This window comes from Mastomys coucha, unplaced genomic scaffold, assembly GCF_008632895.1.
Source record: "Mastomys coucha isolate ucsf_1 unplaced genomic scaffold, UCSF_Mcou_1 pScaffold22, whole genome shotgun sequence".
Classification (NCBI taxonomy): Eukaryota; Metazoa; Chordata; class Mammalia; order Rodentia; family Muridae; genus Mastomys; species Mastomys coucha.
In genome coordinates this window covers 117,210,004-117,226,943 of record NW_022196905.1, presented here as the reverse complement: position 1 = coordinate 117,226,943, position 16,940 = coordinate 117,210,004, and the positions used below count along the sequence as shown (strand labels likewise).

General features: G+C 50.8%; 1 protein-coding gene across 4 annotated transcripts in view; it reads right to left on the bottom strand.

Annotated features, from left to right (window-relative positions):
• Lrrc43 (leucine rich repeat containing 43) overlaps nt 1-16,940 on the bottom strand; it is a 25,686-nt gene that overhangs the window by 3,567 nt on the left and 5,179 nt on the right. For 3 of the 4 annotated variants that reach the window (XM_031337812.1, XM_031337814.1, XM_031337813.1), the window contains exons 3-13: nt 16,608-16,743; nt 14,399-14,659; nt 12,660-12,770; nt 10,006-10,145; nt 7,681-7,919; nt 6,890-7,098; nt 5,979-6,307; nt 1,237-1,378; nt 948-1,043; nt 670-855; nt 308-341 (exon numbers count right to left, since the gene is read on the bottom strand). In XM_031337812.1, the coding sequence (XP_031193672.1) occupies nt 308-341; nt 670-855; nt 948-1,043; nt 1,237-1,378; nt 5,979-6,307; nt 6,890-7,098; nt 7,681-7,919; nt 10,006-10,145; nt 12,660-12,770; nt 14,399-14,659; nt 16,608-16,743 (1,883 nt within the window). The remainder of the gene's footprint in view (nt 1-307; nt 342-669; nt 856-947; nt 1,044-1,236; nt 1,379-5,978; nt 6,308-6,889; nt 7,099-7,680; nt 7,920-10,005; nt 10,146-12,659; nt 12,771-14,398; nt 14,660-16,607; nt 16,744-16,940) is intronic. The other variant, XM_031337816.1, reaches the window with a different exon arrangement.

The window sequence follows — 16,940 nt, the reverse complement described above, 5'->3', positions numbered from 1 at the left end:
ACAAACGGAGGGAAGGAGGGAAGGAGGGAGGGAGGGAGGGAGGGAGGGAGGGAGGAGATGGTGGAAGGTGAAGGAAGATGTAAGACTTACCTAGCAGAGAACTGCAGGCCCCCTGGTTCAGCCCAGCCCAGCTTCCACTCCAACACCCTCCCCCTGAACATCACAGCCTACCACTGTGCTTGGGGCTACAGAGGAGATTCTGGACTTGCAACCCTCAGTCCTTTCATCCCCGGGGCTCTATATCCCGATGGTCCCTGGCAAGGTCTCTGTCCCCACCCTGCCCTCGGAGGCTGCTGCTGGGCCTTACCTTTTTTGGGGGCTTTCTTTACCTTCTTTGAATCCTGAGAGAAAGAACCACAAAACCAGGTGTTTGCTGGAGCAGAGGCCGATCCTGAGGGTGACACTGGAGAACACCCACCCCTCCCAGGGCTGTGAATTCATCCCGGAACTGGGGGAGAAGGCTCCTGATGAGGAAGGTGGCTGACCTGTACCACACTTGAGGAGGAGGTGTCACCACACTAGTGCCCAGCAGCCCTAACATACACCCAGAGCCCCTTCAGAGTGCCGCCACTCTTGGCCACACCCCCATCCCTGGCTGGCCCACCAAGCTTCCCATAAAGAGGAGGAGAGGTGGAGACAAAAAGGACAAGAGCAAGGACCCCTTAGTACCCTGGCATGTGTGAGCTTGTCTGTCTCCAGAGTTCGGACCACCCCAAAATCACACACAGTGGATACCACTGGCTCCCCTGCCAGCAAGGGCTCCAGGTACACCAGTCCGCTGCCCAGTACGCTCAGCACGGGTGGGTCCTGCCTCAGCTCCCTGGGTGGCTCCTTTTTCTTCTTGACGTCCTTACCCTGTGACCATGGCAAGGAACACAGGCATGAGCAGGACAGGCCCACACTCCCCTCCCTGCCCTGAGGTGGCCCACACAGGTCCCTGTCACCACCTTGGGAGCTTCTTCTTTCTTTTTCTTGTCCTCTTTTCCCTTCTTGGCAGGCAAGGGACTCTCAACAGGAGTTGGTACCACAGGCCAGGAGAGGATCTAGACAACAAGACCCCACCCTCAGCTGAGCCGAGGATCCCAGCCACTGGGGATCCCCATCCATCTTGTCCGTTCTGGAAAGGCTCAGAGAGTCAGGGAGGTGACAACATGATGGAGGGAAAGGGACGTTGAAGAGGATGCAGACACAGAATCCTTCAGCCAACGGGAGGTCAAAGCCCCCAGGCCTGCTCACTTTCTCCTCTACGATGCTCACAGTAGTCCCGGCCAGCAGGAAGGCCTTGACCCTTATCAGCTCCTTCAAGGTGTGCTTCATCTCATAGGTGCAGGGGATGACGTCTGACCAGGGCTTGTGCACGGTGTTGAAGAGGACTGTCCTTGGGAGTGAGAGACGTGTGGCGTAAGTACCAGGCGCTGTGCTGACAACATGGGGCCAGGCTGCCAGGGGACACTCAGGAAGAAATCGAGCGTGCTGACTCACGGTGAGGTGTGGGGCAGGGGACCATGCCACCAGACAGAAGAACTTGCAAGGTAGTATGTAGCAAAGTTCAGAGCCCCAGTACAGCTCATAATTGAGAACGGCAGGAGTTCACTAGCTCCCGACCGGATTCCTGTCCTGGAGCCCGTGACCACAACACCCCACTTAGAGCACCATGACAACTGGTCATGTAGCCTAGAGCCTAGAGTTCTCCTGGCTAATGAGGTGACTAGGGGCCCCGGGGTAGCCAAAGAGCGTCCCTTCCTACGCATCCTTTCCTGCAAAAGGTATTTAATCTCTGGTTCATCCTGAGTAAGTTGTATGCATCCTTATCCGCCATGAATAAACACTTTGGACAAACCAGGACTGTCTCCTTCATCGAGAACTGCCTCAGGGGAGGCCTTCGGTCATACAGAGCTTCACCGAAGTCTCCTGCAGAGGGCCCTCCCATACTCCTGGCATTCACCTTGAGCTAAGCAGTATCCCTCCCCTCCCCCCCAATATCCACCCCAACGCTCACTGTAGGCCTGAGGCTATTCCTAACTCTTCAAGGTCAACGGCTCCCCATTCCCAACTCCTCCAGGTCACGGGATCTCCATTCCCAACTCAAGCTCCCCAGTGGCATCTGGATACACAAGAGGATGGGAGCCCCCAATTCTTAACTCCTCAGGGTTCCCAGCACTGTCTGGGTGCCCAGGAGTCTGAGAACCACAGCCCCCGCTCCAGTCCCCCGCTCCAGCCCCCGATGTTTCTCACCCAGAGAAATATGGGCTGAGACCCTTATCTTAGACTGTGTTCTTGTTGGCGTTCCACAAGCCAGGCTTGGTAAAGCGAAATGCAGAATCCCAGTGAGTGACCAAGATCTGGGCGGGCCAGACAGGAACAGGGGGCCAAAAAGAGACAAATCACTGGGCGGATACTTCCTTCTGGGCATGCTCAGTGTGCAAACATCTGCTGCCGACCAACTAGAACCCATCAACATTTTTTTGTTTGGTTCTTCTTTCGAAAAAAAGTTTCACTGTATAATCCCAGCTGGTCTGAAACTCACTACATAAGCCATGCTGATCTCCAGCTTGAAGGAATCCCCCTGCCACCTCTTCCTAAATGCTGGAATTGAAGATCTGTCTGTACAACTATGTTCAACTCCGAAGTTTAAAAATGAAATCGGAAAAGTAATTAAAAACAATCATAAACACAAGTTATTACAAAGCGGTGCTTTTAGTTGCATCTAGAATTCTGTTAGGATGTGTGGTGGGGCGTAACAAGCCATGTGGGACATGACCATGTGTGGAAAAGCAAGACTTCCAAACAATACACAATAAAAGTGTTGAAAGAGACTCTCGACAGATGTTCATAGGCCAGTGTTCTCAGCAGCGGCATTCATGGTGGCCAGTGGGTAGCAGCCAGCCAGCCATCCACCCACAGCTGAGCAGGTGGATGAGCAGAATGCGGTCTCTCCACCAATGGAGGGCCCTACACAGAAAATTCTGATCCATGCGACAGCATGTGCAGATCTCGAAAATACATCATACTCAGAGAACTGAGTCAGACATGGAAAGATGAATGCTGTGACTTCATACGGAAGCCATATCTGGTCAGATCTATAGAGAGGAGGAGAGGGCAGGCGGATGCCAGACGGCAGGTCAAGCGGTGTTAAGCATCGGAGTTCTCATTTGGGATGATGGCAGAGGAGTTCCGTCTCCCAGTGGTCGCCCTGACTCAGCCCCAGCAGACTGTATGTCAAGGCTGAGCAATAGCCCCATTATCCTAAGGAGAAATATACCTTGCCAAGGACAGTGGTCTCAGATCCCAGCCAGCTTTGCAAATAGACATTTTCCTAAGGGTAAAACTCGGTCAACTTTAGACTGTACATGTGACCAAGTGAAGAGCAGGAAAAAAAAATGGACTTTAGGATAAAATGGGACACAGAGAGCTGAGCATGTGGCTCAGGCGGTGGGCACTTGCTTATAAGCACAAAGACCTGAAGCCCGCCGTCTCTGCCACATGGAAACTAGATGTGATACCACATCCCAGCACTTACAAGGGAGGAGGAGGATTAGGAATTCAAGGGCAGCCACAGCTACACAATAAATTCAAGGCCAGGCTGGACTACATGAGACAATAAAACATCTGAAGCAAAAATAGATAGAGTTGGAAGGAGAAATGGGCAGCTCAGCAAAGATGGCTCAGTTGGGTAGAGCAGCTTGCCACCAGACTTAACTGACTCGAGCTCTATCTCTAGGACGGTAGACAAAGGGAGCTGAGCCTGAAAGGTGGCCTCCAACCTCCACAGGAGCTTTATTACTGAGGTAATACAGTAAGAAGTCCCCAGCCCCGATTTTCACTCTTTTGTTAAAAGATTTATTTTTGGGGAGGGGGGTTGAGATGGCTCAGTGGTTAAGAGCACTGACTGCTCTTCTGAAAGTCCTGAGTTCAAATCCCAGCAACCACATGGTGGCTCACAACCATCCCTAATGAGATCTGATGCCCTCTTCTGGGGTGTCTGCGCGCGCATTTATACTTTTGAAGAAACAGTTAAGGGCTGGTGAGAAGGCCCAGCTGGTTAAATGCTGGCCAAGCAAACCTGACAACTCCAGTTCAGTCCCAGGAACCCATGTAGAGGCAGAAGGGAGAACCAACTCCACAAAATTGCCCTCTTAAATAATCCACTTAAATTAATTTAAAAAGACACTAATAATAAATATCCACTTAAATTAATTTAAAAAGACAATAATGCACTAGGCAGTGGTGGTGCACAACTTTAATTCCAGCACTTGGGAGGCAGAGGCAGGTGGGTCTCTGAGTTTGAGACCAGCCTGGTTTACAGAGTGAGTTCCAGGACAGTCAGGGCTACACAGAGAAACCCTAAGTTAAAAACAGATATATAGATAGGTAGGTCGGTAGGTAGGTAGGTAGGTAGGTAGATAGATAGATAGATAGATAGATAGATAGATAGACAGACAGACAGATAAACAGATAGGAAAAATAAGACACTAGTAAGTGAGAGACAAAGATAGCCCAGGGAAAAGCTACTATATATGTGTCACTGAGAAAAATCGCATATAGAATAGAAAAGGAAATTTCACAAACCAATGAGACAACATTAAAAAGTAGTAAGAGAAACAAAAAATAGCTCAAGGATGCCATTTAAGGGCTGGGTGTAGTGGTGTGCACCCAGAAGGTGCAAGTGCATGTGAGGCCTTGGTTAACACGAGGTGTCCTCCCTGGTCCTTCTCTACCCTGCGGATCTTGAGGTAGTTCTCTTGTTGAAACTGGGGCTTGCTGTCTTATCTAGTCTGCTAGCCAGCTTCCTGCAGAGATTCTGATTCTGTCCGCCTCCCGCACGCTGGGCTTCCAGGCCACGCCCACCCAGCTTTTACCCTGGTTCTGTGGAGGCACACTCTGGTTTTCATGCCTGTGGAGCAAGTGCTTCACTCACTGAGCCATCTCTACAGCCTGAGAGCTTGAACCTGAAAGGTTCCCAGCATTCTCTGATGGGGTCAGAGTTCACTGGGTCTAGACTGTAGGAGGTGTCAGGTGATGGGTGCCCACGTGACCACAGATTCCATTTAAAACAGAACCACTGGGCATAGGCAAGCTTCTCCAACAGACACCATTTTACAAGAATTGTCATGACTTGTTGACCCACTGTGTATGCAAATACAAAGAGAAAAGAGGGCGGGTGGGGGGCGGTTTCTACTTGTCTTTTGTTTGGTTGGTTTTTTTGATTTTTTAAGACAGGGTTTCTCTGTGTAGCCCTGGCTGTCCTGGAACTCACTCTGTAGACCAGGCTGGCCTCAAACTCAGAAATCCACCTACCTTTGCCTCCCAAGTGGGGGGATTAAAGGCGTGCACCACCACTGCCTGGCTTTCTACTTATCTACTAGTATGATGTCATTGCTTCAGCCTCTGCGACCAACAAAACAAAAACCAGATGCCTTGAGCCTAGCATACCTTGCCCCATTTTATAAGAACACATCCCAGATTGAAAAGCTGAAAGCAGGGCTGGAGAGATGGCTCGGAGCCTAGGGACACTGGCTACTGCTCTAGCAGAGAACCCAGGTTCAGTTTCCAGCATCCACATGGCAGTTTACAACTAGCTAGAACTCCAATTCAGAGGGTCCTCTGGACCCCTCACACATGCACACATTAGACACACTCACACACAGAAAAGCTATAAGAATCCGATTCCAAGAGCTTTTGGCGGAGGCTGTCCTGTTGGCCTCTGTTGATGGGAAAGTCAACCTGTCAGAGAACTGTGGTTCTCCAGGCATCTGGGGGGCTCAGCTGGACTAAGTGGAAGGTTAGGGCTTCAGAAAAGAAAGGCCTGCGGCTAAAGGCCCATACCTACCTCTAGCTCACAGCACACAGGCTACTAGGGGGAGGCTTTGGTTCTTTGTGGTTTGATAGAATGAACAAGGGACGTGGTAATGGGGCAGCCCTGGCTTGCAGCAACCTCGGATGCTCCATCCACCCTCCCAGTCACCTCCTACCCTTACCCTGGGGATGGACAGAGCCGTACGTCTATCCGTGGCCGGAGCTTTGCCAGCTCTTCTGAAGAGTCAATTGACTGTGGCAGGGGGGCAGAGTGGATGGAAATGCTTGTCTCCGACTCATCGATATCTGTTAACCCAGATTCTGCCGAGTCCTCGGCCATCTGATTCATCTCCTTAGCTAAAACCTCAGACAGCTCCTTAGACTCAGTAGAGTCTAGATGTAACCTCGGACGGCTTTTGTGGCGGTGGCGGCCCTGGTTCTGGATCTCTGGGAGATCCAACAGACCATCCTGTTGGTCCTCCTCATCAGTGCCAGAGAAACGCTTGTCAATCTGCCAGCAAAGACAGAACATGGGTTAGACTGTTATCCCAATGAGTATAGGCTGACGCAGGCAAGCGCCTGGATGCTCTTCTGATTCTGTGGTGTTGGAGATGGGAACTCAACTTGTGTATACCAGGCAGGCGTTTTAGCACTAAACCGCGCATCCCAGCCCTACATGAACCGAAAGCATGACTGTACAAGCTTAAGCTGGAGGAGGCAGAAACAAAGGCCGTCTGAACAGAGACCACTTCTCTGCCTGGGTGGTATCCTTGGGTTGGCCTGGGATGCAGAGGTCGGGCAGGAGACATGGTGAAAATTGTCAAGTGGGGCCAGGGACAGAGCTGGCCAGAGTGTAATGTTCTGTGTTGCTTCCCTGTCAGGGTCAGTTGGAACAGGGACAGGAAGCGGGCATGGCTGAGACTCGCCCTGCCTAGGGGAAGGGATATCAGGCAGAACCCAGTTCCCTTGCATGGAGAGGGATATGATTCTATGCTGAAGACTTCCTCAGACCCTGAGAAGCTGCTCCATGTGCACACAAAAGCCTACAGATTTGTGTGACGTGCAGTCTGCTCCCGGGACCGGCAGGACACACCTCATCCAGAACGCTCTCGGAGTGTATCTCCTCCATCCTACTAGCGTGGCCTTCCAGGTTTTCATCTTCCACAAAGTCATAGGTCACGTAATAGCTGTAGCTGATGAAAGGGCCGTCAGGGCCTGGCTCTGGGTCCAAGATAGAGCTGTCCACAACCCCCCTGACATTTCCAATGGTCACCACAAACTGGGCCTCCCGTGCCAACAGGTCTGCAAAGAGTAACGACAGGGCTGAGTGGCTGGGCTGGAAGAAGGCATGGGTCGCCAGATGCCCACCCCAACCCCACTCCTAGAGTTAGAGTCAAAGCTCTGCAGAGTTCTGTCAGAGTAACTGAAGAGGTTACTTTAGATGCTGTTAGATGTTGTGAAGCCTTGTTTTACTATCTGCTAAATGGGGGTGCAGAGAGGTGCATTGGAGAGAGAGAGAGAGAGAGAGAGAGAGAGAGAGAGAGAGAGAGAGGAGAGAGAGAGTTGTGGGAGAAGGCAAAACACGTGTGATGTCAGCTGGTGCCCAAGGCTGTATGTAGTCACTGCCAGACAGCACTGTGACAAAGGGCTCCGATGCACCTTATTCCAGGGGCCACAAGGGGGTGATCTCAAGCCACTATAGAAACGAGATGCACAAAGAACAGAAGATGCCCCAAATCCCTACCGCAGGGGTCCTACACAGAAGAAAACCCAAACCAAGCTAGCTTTGTGTACCCGACCAGGGCCACGAGGCCAAATGGGAAGCTGCTGGTTAGTTTAAAGGACGTGGGCAAAGCAGAGGCTGGGATGTGGGACTGGACCTACCACCGTGCATGTTGAGTCCCCGGAACTGGTGCTTCTCGCTGGGAGACACGGTGATGTCGTCCAACACACAAAGGCCTGCCAGGCTGTCCACCGTAAAGCCGCGGTAGTAAGGCACCAGAGCCAGCGGGTTCCCCTGCAGCACTAGGAGTCTCAGGTGCTTCAAGGTACTGAGACTCAGTATCATGCTCTGCAGGTCTGTCAAGTTGTTGAAGCCCAGGTCCAGGGAGACGAGTTGGGGCCTGGGAGGTTGGCCAAAATGCTGGTTTAGAAAAGGTCATCGGGTGGAGAGACAACACGCTGGCCATACACCTTCTTCTGTCCTATACTCAGACTAACTCTCAAGCCTGCTCTCTTTTCTCTCCAGAATACAGCCCGTGTTCATGTGTTTATGGTCTCCCAGAGCCCTTCCCACCTCACAGCCATCTGTGCCTCCCTCATGAATAGTCTCCACTGACATACATGCTGGAAGCCACTGTAGGAACATGTGTAAGGGAGTGAGGTGGGGATGCACCAGGCTGTGGCATCCAGAGATACTAAGCTGGTAGTTTTCCTTCTGAGCCATAATGGCCACAGTGAGCTTGTCGGCTCTTTTTTTTTTTTTTTTTTTTTTTTTTAGACCCGTGGTTATCAACCTGTGTGTTGAGACACTTTTTGGAGTCTAGCAAACCTTTCCCAGGGGTCAGATATCAGATATCCTGTACGTTAGTTATTTATATTACAATTCATGACAGTAGCGCAGTTATAGTTACAAATCTTATGGTTGGAGGTGGGGGATGGGCACCACAACATGAAGAACTATTTTATAGGGTCACAGCATTAGAAGTTTGAGAACCACTGCTCCAGATGATATGAGAGAAGAAAGAATAGGCTTATGAGGCAAATGAGACTGGCTGGCAAAGATGAAGCTTGGGGCCTCCAGTATGGAAACCAAGACACAGGGACAGGCAGAACTCTGCCCAATGCTACGAACTACAGAGCAAGCTGACTCCGGCTCCAACCACCAGGGAATCAAACTGCCTGTCATGATCATATCAGGGCTTTTCCTGAACCCATAGGCTGAACCCAGCCTCCCCACTCTCTCTCCTTCCAATGGCCTGTAGCTATGATGGCTACTGGCCAGTCCCCGTGACAGGGCAAGTGGAACACTGCCGGGGATCATCACAGGCCCTGACTAATGTTATCTTATCTCAAGAGAACTGGGGAGAAACGAATTCCCAGGAAAGAGTCTCTCTTTTAACCCTAAAGCAGTGAATGATGTGTTGTTTCACACGAGCTTTTTGTGAGATCCGGATCTGGCACGCAGCCCAAGCCTGTGGTATGCATTCCGAACCAAAAGCCAGATCCTTGTCAATGGCATGAACCTAAAGTTGGCTGTTCCAGGAAGACCTAGTCGTGGTTTCCTGTAGGTCTCATTTGCTGATAACGGAAGGAGGGAATCCCAGGGAGATGAAGACTAATCAGATTGGCTGAGAATAGCGGAGGAGGGAGGGAGCCAGGTCGTCAGCCAGAGAGCCTCCTCTTGCATCTCCAAGAGGGAATGGATGGACTGTCCCTGAGATGGTGGGGTAAGGGAGAAGGGTAAGCTGCATATTGAGTTTGAGGCAAGCCTTGGCTACATTCGATTCTGTCTTAGAAAGAAAGGGAGAGGGGGGAACCCGAAGGGGGCAGAGGCACTGTATAACACCCATGGGAATGCTCTCAAGGGCCAACACTCTGCAGCTTCTCTCAGTGGCAGTCCTTCTGCTCAGCTCCCCGGGACAGCCTTTTACAAATGGCCTAGGGTCCCTTCTCATATTTCAGATTTTAAATTTTCCACTGTTAATCCACCAAGGAAACAAGAACTTCTGGGGGTGGGGGAATGTCCTGCAAAGCCCTGGGGGACATTCAGCAACAATGGAGCACCCCAAGAGTCACCTCTAGGATACTGGTTCTCAGCCTGGGGGGGGGGATTTGCCCCTCAGAAGGCTTTGGGCTCTGCCTGGAGATGTTGGGGTTGGCACAGGAAGGGCAGGGAGAAGGGGCGACTAGTAGCTAGCAGCTGGAGGCCAGTGTGCTGCTCAGTGTCCCCCAGATGGAAAGCATGATACGTGGGAATGTCACAGAGCTGAGGACCTCTCATAAGTGCGGCTCGCACGCAGCCCCACCAGCCCCTGGCAACCTTATCCTTCCTGGAGCTTCGGTGAGATACTGTGACAGAGTAAAATAAAATCCCAGGGCGGGTTAGCAGCCCTGGAGAAGTGATGGGAAAAAAGAGAAACCAAGACATCTGGGGTCAAGTTACTCAGACCTATGGCTCCCCTCCTTTCATCCGTGTCCCCAAGTTACCAGTTGTTGGAGGTGACATACAGACTCTCCAAAGGGCCCAGCAGTTTGTTGTGGCCTAGCCCCAGGTGCTGCAGCCTCGGGGGCGGGGCTGAGCACAGACACTCCATGCTGGTGATCAAATTGCCATACAGCTCCAGCACCTGAGAAGGACAGCATTGGTCATGACTGGAGGGGTTTGTCTCACTCACCACAGGCGCTTACTCCCACCCTGAGACACACAGGAAGGGGGTTTGAGCTGCCTGCTTCCACCTTGCTATGGCCACTTGCTTTCCACATTATAGTAAGAGGCTGGGATGTAGCTCAGTTGGTAGAGAGCTTGCCTAGCACTCATGGGACCCTGGGTGCCATCTCCAGTGTTTGATACCAGTGTGGTGGAATGCTCCTTAATCCCTGTATCTGAGAGGTGGAGACAGGAGTACAAAGAGTTCAAGATCATCTTTGACTACATAGGAAGTCTGAAACTAGGCTGGGATACATGAGACCCTGTCTCAAAAAAAAAAAAAAAAAAAAAAAGAGAAAAAGAAAAAAGAAGAAAAGGTGCAGGGTTGGGATTAGGAGGGGAGGGCAAAGAGTTGATAAAGGCACTTACTGCACAAACTGGGTGATATCTGAGTTCAATTTCCCAATCCCAAGGGAGAAGGAGAGAACCAACTCCCGATAAAGCTGTTCTCTGGTCCACATGTGTACCATGGCACAGTGCCCCTCATACACATACAAAATAATAAAATTCAAAATAAAAACTTAATGTAGGAAGAGCAGATGAGGTGCCGTGTACCTAAAACTCTAAGTGCTCAGGATCCTGAAACAGAAGGCTCTCAAGTTCCGGGCTAGTTTGGGCTACTCAGTAAGTTCCGAGTCGGCCTAGACTACACAAGCAACACTGTCTCTGGTGGATCAGGAAGAACACAGCAAAGGGAGAAGGTTCCTTACAGCTTGGAAAGGGAAGTGGTAGGGAGTGGTTGGGGGGGTCCATTTTTTGTTGTCACTGGAGTTTTGTTTTTGTTTTTTGTTTGTTTTGAGACAGGGTTTTTCTGTGTAGCTCTGGCTGTCCTGGAACTCACCCTGTAGACCAGGCTGGCCTCAAACTCAGAGATCTGCTTGCCTGCCACGAACTCAGAGATCTGCTTGCCTCTGCTTCCTGAGTGCTGGGGTTCTAGACTTGTGCTACCGCCTCCTGGCTTACCTTCGCACCCTCTCAATCCATGGCAATGCACAGGGGTGGATGTGGACCCAGGCATAAGCCCTGGCTCAGTAGCACTCTTTCCTCCCCTGTACTTCTTGCTGAAGGCCCATGTGGTGCCATCCTTAGCATGGCACGGGGACAAGCCACTAAGCCTGCTGCTCTCAGTGATGAATTTCAATGTTCCATTCTGATACTCAGCTGAAGACCCATGACAGAGTCTGGTCTACCGTTTTTATCTGTTTTGTGTTATGTTTGTGAGTTCATATATCTGTGCATGTGTGCATGTGTGTTCATATATGTGTACATATATGTGTGCATGTCTGCGTGTGTGTGTGTGTGTGTGTGTGTGTGTGTATGTGTGTGTGTGTGTGTGCAAGCATGTGTACGGAGGCCAGAAGTTAGCCTCAGCTTCCTTAAAATCCTCAGGCCTTACCTTTTTTTTTTTTTTGAGACAGTCATCCACTGACCTGGAATTTACCATGTAGACAGTCTGGCTGGCCAGAGAGTCTCAACAATCCCCCAGCCTCTGCCTCCCCAACACTGAGATAAAAAGCACACCTCACATCGTCTAGCTTTTTTCAAGCTCCAACTCAAGGCTTCATGCTTGCAAGGCAATCTGCTCACTGACGGAGCCACCACCCCAGCCCCTCACCTACTGCTCCAACACGGGGAACGTATGCAGACTCGCCATTCCAGGTATATAATCCACAATGCCATCGTCACCTCAAACAGATGTCTGAGAAAGAAAGGAAGGAGGAAAGAGAGGAAGAAGGAAGGAAGGAAGAGAAGAAGGAAGGAAGGAAGAAAGGAAGGAAGGAAGCCACCAAGCAGTAACTTTTTTTTTTCTTTTGGTTTTTTTTCGAGACAGGGTTTCTCTGTGTAGCCCTGGCTGTCCTGGAACTCACTCTGTAGACCAGGCTGGCCTTGAACTCAGAAATCCGCCTGCCTCTGCCTCCCAAGTGCTGGGATTAAAGGCGTGCGCCACCCCTGCCCGGCTCCTCTCCTAGCATTTATTTCTGTGGACTTTTCCCTTCCATGTATTTCCTGAAGTGCAATTATACATAAGATCTGTCTCCCTTTTAAAGTCTGGCTTCTTTCTCGAGTGTGAGATTTTCTAGGTGACTCTCATAGTGCCTTTCTTTGTTTATACGTGAGCAGTATTCTACTGCACGGAGACCCCATTTTGCTTATCTGCTCATCAGCCACAGGGGTTAGGTCCTTGCCACCCCTCTGGCTGTGGTGACGAGGCGGGCTGTGACCCCTGGTAAACAGAGCCTGCTGGACTCCTTCAGTTCTTGTGGGCAAACACCATGGAAAGAAGGGGATGGCTGAGTCCAAAGGGATTATGCAACTTTTTTGAGGAACATGGTCTGTGTTTTAAAAGCCAGGGGCTGGGTCTTGGCTTGTTTAGAGCTGTGCAGGACGGGCTACGGGCAGGACCAGGGCTGTAAGACCCATACAGAACATGCACCTTCAATGTTGGCGGCAGATTGTTGGCATCGATTTCCTCGATTTTATTGGCGCTCAGAACCAACTCCTCCAGCTTTAGAAATTTCAAGAGCTCTTTATCCACCAGACTCACCTGCAAGGAAGAGAAGGGAACCTGAGGACTCTGGTGAGCCAGGCAGCGCCGGAGCAGAAAGCATGCTCATATTGGGAAGGTAACCGCTGTGTTGCTGGGACAGAGCGCCACGACGAGGCGACTCCAGGAAGAGTTTATTTTGGCTTACAGTTGCAGAGGGCAAGATGTCCATAGCCGAGGGGAAGGCGTGGAATTGGGAGTGGGAAGCTAACACTCAAACCGCACACAGGAAGCAGAGAGAACAAGGAGGTGAAGGGAGGCCTCAAGGCCCGCCCTCAGCAATATACTTCCTCCAGCAAGGCTGTACCTCCCAAAGGTTCCATAGCCTCCCTGGGGGACCTCAGGTGTCCAGATATCTGAGTCTGTGGGGGCTCATCCATTCTGAGTTAAGTGCCAGGCCCAACAACCTCATACCGTCTCCCCTTCCATACCTGCCCACACAGCATGGTTTGGAAGAGTTTAAGGGCCTCTCCCAGGCCCACCCTGACTCTAAAAGCAAGCTTTGCAATCTCCAAAGGTTTCCTCCCTATGTTGGATCATGGCACTCTTGGGAAAAAAAAGAATCCTTTCTCCTCTCTACCACAGACCCATGAGCCCAAGGAACCACTGCTGTTGGGGCAGTGGTCTATCAGGGCGATTCCATCTCATTGCAAGCTGCCACGTAGGTAGCTATTCTTCAGGCCATGCGAGCCATCCTTCTCTCTGTTAGACAGTGTCTCCTGAGACCAGCAGGGGTCTTGAGGCATCCATAAATATTCATCGGCACGCTGTGATTTTTCTCTGCACCCCGCAGTCTGAGCCCCGGAGTCAGTCACCTCTGTTACTTTAGCTCAAGGTGGGACTGAGAAGTCAGGCTTGTACAGATCCCTCTGAGGGCTCAGAGCCAAACATAAGAAGATTTTGGTAAGTGATGTAGGGGGGTGTGGGATGAAGGGGGAGTGTTGTTCTATAAGCAACTCCATAAACACATTACACTCCTCAGTGTGAACTTCGGGGAGCCTCTCTGAGACCCGTTGGCACTTCCTGCTAAATTTTACATCTGCCCAAGAAAATCATGTAACCGTCAGCCTGCCTGGTCTTCCAGAATTACTCTGGGTCAGACAGAGCAGGGCCTGCCAGCTGCCTCAACACTTTACCCATGGATCCCAGTTTTCCTGTGGCCTCAAGGACATCAGAAGCCCTTCTTGGCTGGTCTTCCCTTTCCTACAGTGACCACGCCTACTAGGTTGTCTAGGATTTGGGGGGGTGTCTCCCCAGGACTCAGAAAGTCCCAGACAAAATGGTTTGAATGGGTCACAGGGGAAGGGAGGAAAGGTTCAGAAAGGGTGAGCGTCCTTGCTGGCTTCTACGTCCTATTAATATGACAGCTTTTCAAACACAGACCCATTTGATGTTACCCGGCCCCTCCCCAGGCCCTCTCTTCACTCTCTAAAGTAAAAAAAGAAACACTGGAGATTCTTTGAAAGGAGGGCTAAGAGTATGCAAGGAGCCAGCCATAGTGGGTACAGAACTGACCTCCTCTGGAGTTAGAGACAGACAGACATAATGGTCATGGAGGCTCTCCTGCTGCCCCAGCATCACCTCACTTGGCTGCGCCCTTCCTTCCAGGGATCACACACAGCACTTACCCCTTTGTCCACCACCCGCAGACACCGGAAGTAGGAGTAGAAGAAAGTGTCTTTGATCATTAGTGGATTCTGGATGGCCAGTTCTCTCAGGAAACGGTCCTCTGCGCTGGAATCCTTCAGCATAGCCCAAGGAGAGTGGTTGCTGCGCACCAGGCCCAGCAGGGCCTCCACAGTCTCCTCCTCGGGAACCATGATCTCCTCCTCCTTGGGGATCAGTTCCCTCCAGGTTCGACATTTTCGAGGAAGAAAGCGTGACTTATTCTGCAGAGGTAGAGGGGGAAGCCTTCACACATGTATTTATTGTGTTGTGTCCGGGTGTGGGTAGACGTGTGTTCACCACAGCAAGCGCATGTGGAGCGCGCTCTGTATTAGACAGGGTTCTGGGTTCTCTAGAGGAACAGAAATTATAGAATATGGAAACACACACACACACACACACACATACACACACACACACACCACACACTCCAGGTTAAAGGAGGGGATTTATTAGAATGTTTATTAGAATGGATGATAGGCTATGGTACAGCCATCCAACAATGGCTATCTACCAATGGAAGGGCCAAGAATCCAGTGGTTCAGGCTGGATGTCTCAGCTAGTCTTCAGTATGAACCCAAAGCCTGAAGAAGCAGGCTCTAATGCCAGGGAAGGAATGGGCTTGCCAGCGAGAGCCAGCATGCAGAGAGAGCCAGCTTCCTTCTTCTGTGTCCTTTATACAGGCTGTCACCAGAAAGTGTGGCCAAGATCTTAAAGGTAGATTGTGCCACCTCATAAGATCTGAATTAAAAGTGGGTTTTCTCCCTTCGGATGACTTACTTAAGAAAGAAAAATCCCTCACAGATAATGCTCAGCTGCTTGGATTTTAGTTAATTCCAGATACAGTCAAGTTGACAACCAGGAATAGCCATCTTGGGCTCAGAGAACAACGTGCCGGAATTGGCTTTCTCCTACCACCAAGTGTTTCCCAGGGATCAAACTCAGATCATTGGGCTTAACAGGAAGAGCCTTTTCACACCGAGCCATCTCACTGGACAGGAATGTTTGTTCGAGGCAGGGTCTAAAGTGGATCAGGCTGGCTTTGAACTCACTGAGTGGCTGATGATTACCTTGAACCCCTTGATCACCCGGCTTCTACCTCCCAAGCTCAGGGACTACAGGCATGCAGCCCTACGCTGGGTGTGATGAGACGCAGGAGCTCAAACCCAGGGATTTGTGAATGCTAGGAGAGACTTGGCCAGCCGAATGACATGCCTGGCATACACTAATTATTTGTGGGGGCAGAGTTTCCCTGTGTGGCATAGGCTGGCTTTGAACTCTCAGCCTCCCAAGTGTCATTGACACATAGCAAGACACAGAGTAGTTCAAAGACCAAGTTCCCATTTTCACTTTCCTCTGGAATTGGGAACTTTCAACATCTAAAACAAACCAGACTTCCAGGCTAGAGAAGTACTTCAGAGGATTTGCAGCTCCTCCAGAAGCCCCAAGTTCAGTTCCCAGCACCTGAACTTCTGGCTTCAGAAGGTCCAACGTGCTCTTCTGGCCTGAGAGTACCTGCCCTCATATGCATGTACCCAAACAGAGACACACGATTAAAAATAGTGTAATCAATCTCTTAAAAATAAACAAAAAGGAGATTTCATTTTGACCCAGCACCTATACAGGAGGCTTGGCGGGTGATCTGGTAAACAGAGAATTCATACAAGGAAGACTTTCTGAAGATGTGGCAAGGTGAACCACGAAACTTAAGCTTTGACGACTAATAAAAGATGAATGGTGCTCCTCAGCATCTACTCCCTCCTGGCGACAATGGTTGCAACGCAGCCATTCAGATTGTGTGGGGCTTGAACACCCTGTCTCTTAGCTACACCTCTCTCCTGACATGCACCCTTGGAGGGTGCTAAGCCCCAAAACTTAGCACAGTGCCTTGCACAGAGTAGGCATTCAACCTGCACCTGTGACCCAAGCAAACAGAGACTTTCCCTGATGGGAATCTGTGTTCCTCTACAGGGAAAAGGCCAGCTTTGCTGTTTTACTTCCAGTAGAGGGGGGCGCAGCTGACAGTCAAGCCCATCATGCGGATTCTGCATCTTAGGACACATTTGATGAGCCTCTACATCTAATCCCACACTGTGCACCCAGCTGATGACAGTGGAGCCTCTGCGTACTGTGTAGAATGAGTGTACAAGCTGAAGTAATAGGAAAAGGGACCTTCAAGCCCTGTTGGACCAGATGTTTCCTCCAGCTGTGCTGACTGTATGCCTTTGGCTGTATTTCCTTGTCTCCCCTCAGCCTGGAAGCAGGGCAGAGGTTGTGCAGTGCCGTAGGCTTCCTGAGTCCAGCACGGCTGCAGGAGGAAAGGAGGCAGGCATGGAGGGGCAGAAGACCCACAGGAGTCCTCAGAACGGCGAAAGCTAGCCCTGCAGCCCAAGAACACCAGGGAAACCACTTTCTCCACATCTCATGAGGGGGTGATAGAGCTAACTGTTCAAGACCAAAGAAAGCGCTGTAAGTCTCAGGGAAGCCTGACAGCTGGAGCTTGGC